The sequence below is a fragment of the Metarhizium album genome (genome assembly GCF_000804445.1).
Source record: "Metarhizium album ARSEF 1941 chromosome Unknown scaffold_103, whole genome shotgun sequence".
In the NCBI taxonomy this organism is placed as follows: Eukaryota; Fungi; Ascomycota; class Sordariomycetes; order Hypocreales; family Clavicipitaceae; genus Metarhizium; species Metarhizium album.
In genome coordinates, this window is record NW_024467677.1 from 1 (window position 1) to 7,316 (window position 7,316).

A 7,316-nucleotide genomic window follows, 5' to 3' on the forward strand; every position below is an offset into this window, starting at 1 on the left:
CATGACCGTGAAAACACGTTCGACCGTAATTTAATTTAGACATCAGCGGAGTCACGCTATGCAGTGCAGCTCACGGCGAGCACACTTCAGCACACTTTCCCGAAACTGTGCTGTAGCACCACGCGAGATCGATGATTGACGAATACTTCAGCACATTGCCAGACACTGTAATACACGTGACACCGATGACTGACCACCTGCCAATACACGGGCGCATATATCATATTATTCTACCTAAATTTATGCTCGATATCGAAGTGCGGAAACGCCAATACAAACGAACATGACGGCCGTATCGACCACGCTCACACCCAGTTACCAGTGAGGTACGGCAGGACGATTTTACTCACGTCACGAGTCGCCGCCTGTGAGACATCCAGACTCGTAACTCTGTCTCTGCCAGCAAAAGCTCTCGAGACGCGATCCCAACTCATGTGCAGACACACTCTATCTACCAGCATGATGCCGACCGCTTCTCCCAACACCAGGTTCGCTCCCCCGATCAAGTCTGATGTATCCCACAGGCTGGGGCACATCGATGCCGTCCGAGACATGCGGAAGTGCCCTCGATTGTCTTGAGCGCGCCCTTCCAATCCTTTCCGTGTGCGCCAGAAGCATTTCTTACAGTCCGTGAGTGCCACACCGTTATGGTTCCGCGAAGTCTTCGACGGCCTGGGCAGGCCAGGTATGGTTCCGTTGCTGTACTCGATGAGCACAGCGCTCAGGCATTGGGCACAACAAAGGATGAGGCATCCCGACTTGAGACGAGTGTCCCGCCTCGGCGAGTCTCCTTCGAGATCAGACGGGTCGTCCAAATCCATGTACATTGTGAGGCTCTGCGACCGCCGAAGCTTCTTGTGCTCTCGCATCGGCGACTGCAACTTGTTTGGAGCGTAATCCTCCATCGGGAGGTCTTCCATGCGGAGATCAAGATCATCCATGGCACCGTATAGCTCAGGTGGGAGCGAGTTGGGGATCTTTCGACTTTGGGCGACTTTGATTGGGCAAAAGGGTGAGGGCCCGCTGCACGGATTCGATTGGATACGAACAGCAGGGCCAAGGTGATGCTGTACAGTGGCCTCCATTCAGAAACACAAGCATTGTTATAACGTTAAAAGCGCCGTCGGTCCAACAAGACTTCGTGGCACGGCTTCCGGGCAGAGACGTTCTCGTCCGTTGGTACCCCCGAGCCAACACCCTGCGAGGCCCCTCCCCTCGTCTGCTCTTTCTTCACTGGCTGGGGACAGCTGAAGTGGCGGCGTCGTCACGCGCCATGTGACTCCGCTTACACGCGGAAGCCTCCAGATTGATCTGATAATGTAAGGTCACAGTATTGCAAAGGGAGAGCTGCAAAGGGAAAGGAAGGATGCAATATCGGGAGCCGTGTCCCCACATCACTATCTTGCACACTGGACTCGACTCGTTGAAGGTGAAGTCACTGCCTAACCGTGTCATCACACCCTACATCGGCGGCTTGGGGCAGAAGTTGGCGGAGGTTGATGTCTTTCCAACTTGCGTTATCTTTGCTGAGCTTCGGGAGAGCAGTCTGAATTTCAAGGCGTCCCTGCTATCCGGCGACGATCAAGGCACCATTGCCATCTCTCAGATGCTTTACGAGCCGCACGGTGTCTGCAGCGTCCCCAGGTCTTTACTGCGTGACTCGAAGGAGTCCGTCCATCTTTGTCCACGAGATTGCACCTGGTGCCGGCTTCCATGGTTGCGGATAGGACTCGCGCAGGGCGTTGCCTCACCGGCCGGTCAAGGTCGTGGTCTTTCAGGACACTCCCCTGCTTGACATGGGGGAATGAAAACGGCAAGGAATTTGAAAGCATGTAATGCATCTCAGCTGGTCGCGGACGGGCGCGTCAAGCAGCGGCTGTTGCGGCGCCACCAGAACAGCCCGTCGCAGCGGTACGCGTTGCGTGCAAGCCACCATGCGGCCACCTGCCAGCACCGACGCGCTGCCGCAGCACACGCGACATCTTCTTTCCACTAAGTTAACGTTGCCGCCGCCATCGCTGTCGCCCGTAATGTCTGCCGCAACAATGCCATCACGTTCGTCCTCGCTGGCTCACCATGCTTCCAGCCGCAGCCTCCGCCAATGGTTCCGAAAAGCTGCGACAGTCACTGGCGATCGCAACGTTAGCTCCGATTCGGGGCGCATCTCTTGAAACCACCTCCGACCTCGCCAACAACGACAACAATTCTTGCGCGGCGAGCGATGTCGAAGTTGCAGACGAGGACGGCAAGGATATCCCCTAAATCAGATCTGAGAAGAAGGGCGCGTGCGCACATGGAATTGGAGCATAGCTTGCCGTGGAGGCAGATGCCTGCAGAACCGCAAGAGATGATTTTGATGCAGAAATCTATGGGAACGAAAGGATACAAGGTGAACTCTGGCGACCGCCTCCTATCACACGGGGTCTCCACGACCCCGTACGACGTCTGGTACCTCAGAGGACGGATGCTGAGTCGAAGTTGCAGACGAGGGCGGCAAAAGTATCCCCTAAATCAGTTCTGGGAAGAAGGGCGCGCGCGCACATGGATTCGGAGCATAGCTTGCCGTGGAGGCAGATGCTTGCAGAACCGCAAGAGATGATTTTGATGCAGAAAGCTTTGGGAACAAATGGATACAAGGTGAACTACGGCGACCGCCTCCTACCACACGGGGTTTTCACGACCCGGGACGACGTCTGGTACCTCAGAGGACGGAAGTCGAACACCAATGACAGTTTGGCGGAGCCAGTCATCGCTGGCCCTGTGACTCGCAAACCAGGTCACGCAACAGGCAGATGCTGCGCTGATATCCTTGAACTAAATACCACAACTTTGAGCTCGCGCACCACCGACACCACACTGCCCTGAAATCTAACAGCCTGATGCCTTGGGGCGATTGACTCTCACTTCTCAAGAAGACGTGAGAGCGCAAGGCTGAGGCTTGGAAGGGTCACGACCAGCATCCCGGCAACCACGCAGCCCCGTGGGATCAGAACGTCAGCTTTGTTTTGCAGACGACACGTTTGAGAAAGACTCACTGCGAAGATGGCTGTCGTAGTTTGAGACGACAATCTCGGTTCGTTGACAATCAGAGCTCGATTCAAGCGCGGCAATCTGACCGTCCGGAGGTGTCGGCGGAGAAGAGTCCAGGAAGCCTTGACGAGCGCACGCCTCGCCCTGAGCCGAAGCCACTCCAAGCGGGAAGCTTCGTGTTCGAGATTCTGCGTGGAACCGGACCAGTTCGGGGCCTGCGCGTTTTCTTTCGCTGCAGAGCCAGTGACATGCAGCCAGCGCAGTGATCTGGAGATGGCGCCAGAAGTTCCGAGTTGCCTCAGGACTCGGTCGAAAGCGCCGGCCACAGATGAGAGTTGCTGCAACAGATTGTTCACGTCCAGTGTGTCGATTCGAAAAGCAGGCAGCCTTGTCAGGAATATGATCGCGGCAGCGGCGCTGCAGGCCAGCAGGGTCAGAGGGAGCATCGAGAGACTTTGCATCATGTTTTGGCGGTAGCACAGAAGGTCGGAGAGCGATCCCAACGTGCGGTTTTTATGTCCCTGTCGGCACGCCGGCAGAGCCTACAGATGCTGTCAGACCCTGAAGGCCAGATGGTCACGCGCCGGCGTTCGACTGAACCCGACCGAGAAATACTGGCTGCCTGAAACGCTGAATGAAACACTGGCTCACCTTGCTTCCTCCTCTGGGGAACAGGGGGAAAGTTTGAGGATGTGCCATATAAGCCGGTCGCTTGTGCGTATGTGCGAAAAGATGGACATTTGCCGGGCTCTGTAGGTCGCGGTGACACTGTCTGGTTTACTCGACTTGTTTGCCAGCCCTCTCAATCAGAAAAGAAACTACATCACATTATGGGCACGTGTTCGGAGGCCAGAAGGCTCAAAGAGAGATTCCACAAGTACAGGATGTCCCTGAAGAAAAAAGCGGACTTGGCCAAGGAGCACCAGGCGGAAATCCAAATGGTATTGTTTCGCAAAGGCGTGTTGTACGACATCCCCGGGGACCGTCGTGAAGTAAGCTCTCGACAGAAAGACGCCCCGCGTGGGCTACGAAACGGACTCTGCTGACGAGTTCAGGAGTCGAGGAAGACGCTATCAAGTCGCTCCAAACACATTCCATTGAAAGCAAGTCGTCGACATCATTTCACTTTCGTCGAGCCAGCCGCACTACGTCCTTCGCAGCTCAGTGCGACAACAGCAAACCCTATACAAAACTCGCGGATGCTAAGACCGGTGGAGTCGTTGGCGGGACGGCGACGTGGGTCGGAGGTATCGAGCGTGCGACGCAATGTCGTGACCGAGCTGGCTTTTGAGGGGAGGGGAGAGCAACCGTCGCATCTTACAAGTTGAGTGCGCAAACAATTTCGGTATGCCGGGTCATCGATGGTGCAGTATGGCATAGCAGTGACCCAATGTCCCCGTGATCTAGTCTACTGTACGATGCAGCGCCCTCGAAAACCAACAAGCATTTTCAGCCTCACCTTTTAGTCTCATCCCATTGCCTCCCGACAACAATACTGTGGAGAAGCGTGAGTGTGTATTGAGTGCAAGACACATGTGCAGCACGGGAACGCAGCGCCGAAACTCCACATCACGTGATATCCCCGGCATCAGCCTACAGGCAATGACGTTACTGGCCTTCTCCGATGCTTCATCGAAGGCACATGCGCTTCGGCGGTCGTGGCGCCGCGTCATTCTCTCCCTCTTGCATCGACATTCGACGACCACGAATTTCCCCAGATTTTTCGAAGTCCTCGAGGTCGCTCGACATCCGCTGTTCGTCTGTGCCGCAGCTCTGAGCCATTACGGTTTCGAAGACTGCTGAGCTTTCGTCCCCAAGGAATTCTCGAACGAAAAGGTCCGAGTCGAAACGTGTCGGGTCACCCTGCACGATGCTCCTCAGGCCCTGCAACGCAAGCCTGACCGCGCACCTCGGAATCTGCGTCGGGTGCGTGAGGTTTGTGGCGGCCCACTGCGCGGCCGTCAAGTAGCGTCCTGCTTCTCGCTCGTCCCAGAATGATCCTTCCACAGATGCGGACCCACCGACGGCCAGCTGCGCGCAGACGATGCCGGGCGGCAGTACGAGGACGTCGTGAGGCTCGAGTAGCACCAGCCGTTGTTCCCCACGCGGCTGCCAGCCCAGTCTGTCGCTCGCGAAGTCAGCGTACAGCGACGTCGTCATCTTCGCGCGAGGCACAAAGGCGCACAGCCTCCTCCCCATCAGATTGCGAATCCAAGTGCCTCCCAAGGGATCTACGCAGGGCCCGACAAAGGCGCCGGAGCCATCGATGCGATTGAAGTTTAGGCCGCCGCTCACACACAAAGAGTGAGCGCCAATAGAGCACCCCTTCACCCAGCCGCCATCCGCTGCTTCGACAGCCTGGGAGACGCCCCTCGTGATCGCGGCGTGAAGCAATCGAAAGCGGTCAAGAGACAGGAACGTCGGTCGAGGCGCCCCGAGGGAATCACACACGGTAGAAGAGCTGACTGGCACTGTGCCGCTCGAAATTTCTGCGAAGAAGTCTGCGGTGCCAGTGTGCCCTACCTTCTGTGTGAGTGTGTTGATGGTCGTGACGGTCTGGTCCCCGAAACTGTCGCGCATCGCCTTTCGCAACGATTCCACATGGTACGTCCGTCGGTTGATCTGGCGCTCTGTGATGACAATCGGTCTCTCGATGAGGACGCCTCTGTCGGCCAGGCTTTCGAAGACAGCGGGATCGGCGTGCAACACCTCCGCCTCCACATCCGCCTCCATCTCGTCACCGGGGCCGTGTCTCTCGGATGGTGCTGCGGCAGAGGCCCACGTCGCGTCCCCGAACCAGCTATCTCGCGCACGGCACAATTCAGACGCCTCGTGTGAAGCCGCTTCGAGCCCGACCGTGCTGAGGAGCGGTAGTAGCGCATTGCAAGTTTCGCATTGACAGACGATCGGCCGAGTGTCAAGGTGGCTGTGTTGGGGACCCTCGGAGCGGTCTGAAGACGTTACATTGCTGCTGTCCGCAGAGCTTTCGACCTCGTGCACTCGGGTGCTCGCTGATACACTACTGTCGTCAAGCACATCGTCAAGCACATCGTCAAGCTGCCTTGGGTAGACCATTCCCTTGGCAGAATGTGGAATGTACGAGGCAAAACCGGACGTTGGCACTTCATCGTACGAGCCCCGGGCGGCTGCATATGGTTGCATCACCGCGAACGCCTTAAGCGTTGCGGAAAGGTCTGCAGCTGGCCGACCCGCCTGGTATGTGTGTATTGGAGGCAAGCCCGAATCTCTTCCTGCGTTTCTCCATGACCACGCCGTTCCAAAGTCACTGCTGTCTGAAGTGGAATCTTCCGGCGAACTTGCTTCGCTACTTCCTGTACTATGCTCGAAGGGCGCCCTCAGGACGCGAGGTGCACGCAGGGCGAATCCCGGGTGTGCGGACCGTGTGGACGATTCCAGGCTTGGAGAAGGGCTCGTGGCGCTGCCGCTGTTGGGATCGATCACGGTAGACGAGTCCTCGTCGCCACCTGGCCAAAGGTTGTGCTGCAATTGGGAAGCGCCGGCCGGCAGTCCGGATTCGGCGGGTGAAGGTGGTTGGAAAAGGCCACTGGCAGATGATTCGGAAGTACTGGAGGCGGTGGCGTGAGACCGCACCGTCTCCGCATCTTCCAAAGAACTGTGAGGCATCGTTTCCCTCTGAGACGAGCCCGACATCTGCGTCTCGTTTGCCGCAACTTCGATTCCCTCAGGAGCTCTGAGGCTCCTCAGACTCGACGCAACTTGGGACGGAGAACCTGCACTTGAGATATTGCCATTGCGTTGGTCGCTCAACCATCTCTCGATGCCACGCAGACTTGCTTCGCTGCCCGCTGCTGCGCCAGCGTCACGAGCCCGAGTGAGATCCCGCAGCGGTCCGTGGTGCTCGAGCGAGTAGGCACTTAGCTCTCTATCACGGTGTTCATCACTCGCGGGACTTTCGCGTACCTGTGACAAAGGACTGCTGCTGTGTGGCTTGCCCGAAAGTGCCGCACGACCAACGACCGGGACGGTGATGCACTCCTGCTTGACGAGGTCGCCTCCGCCCGATGACTTGTCGCCCAGACTAGACTCACGTCTAGATTGCAGCTCGATGGACTCGCGCACCGAAGACAGATCGCCGTCATCCTCGCATTCGACGTTCCTGTTCTCAGCGAGTCGTCCGGTCTGGGTTGAAGCTTCGCTGCTGAACGTTTCACCACACTTTTCGATCTGTTCGTTGGCCGAGGGCACGTGCGCCGACTTTCTTCGGGCGAGACCAGCGGTGCGCCGCATGGAAGGACTCTCGTTCC

At 57.4% G+C, this 7,316-nt stretch overlaps 3 protein-coding genes across 3 annotated transcripts; 1 reads left to right on the forward strand and 2 right to left on the reverse strand.

The window, feature by feature from the left end:
* Positions 1–305: 305 nt before the first annotated feature.
* On the reverse strand, positions 306–1,085 carry MAM_08459 (uncharacterized protein; the record flags this gene model as incomplete). The annotated part of the gene is made up of 1 exon (XM_040827256.1): positions 306–1,085. The coding sequence occupies one exon, from the start codon at positions 1,083–1,085 to the stop codon at positions 306–308; it is 780 nt and encodes a 259-aa protein (XP_040674746.1).
* Positions 1,086–2,076: 991 nt separating this feature from the next.
* Positions 2,077–2,262, forward strand: MAM_08460 (uncharacterized protein; the record flags this gene model as incomplete). The annotated part of the gene is made up of 1 exon (XM_040827257.1): positions 2,077–2,262. The coding sequence occupies one exon, from the start codon at positions 2,077–2,079 to the stop codon at positions 2,260–2,262; it is 186 nt and encodes a 61-aa protein (XP_040674747.1).
* A 2,397-nt stretch (positions 2,263–4,659) lies between these two features.
* On the reverse strand, positions 4,660–7,299 carry MAM_08461 (uncharacterized protein; the record flags this gene model as incomplete). Its single annotated transcript, XM_040827258.1, has 1 exon — positions 4,660–7,299. One exon carries the CDS (start codon positions 7,297–7,299, stop codon positions 4,660–4,662), a length of 2,640 nt encoding a protein of 879 aa, XP_040674748.1.
* Between the last annotated feature and the right edge of the window lie 17 nt (positions 7,300–7,316).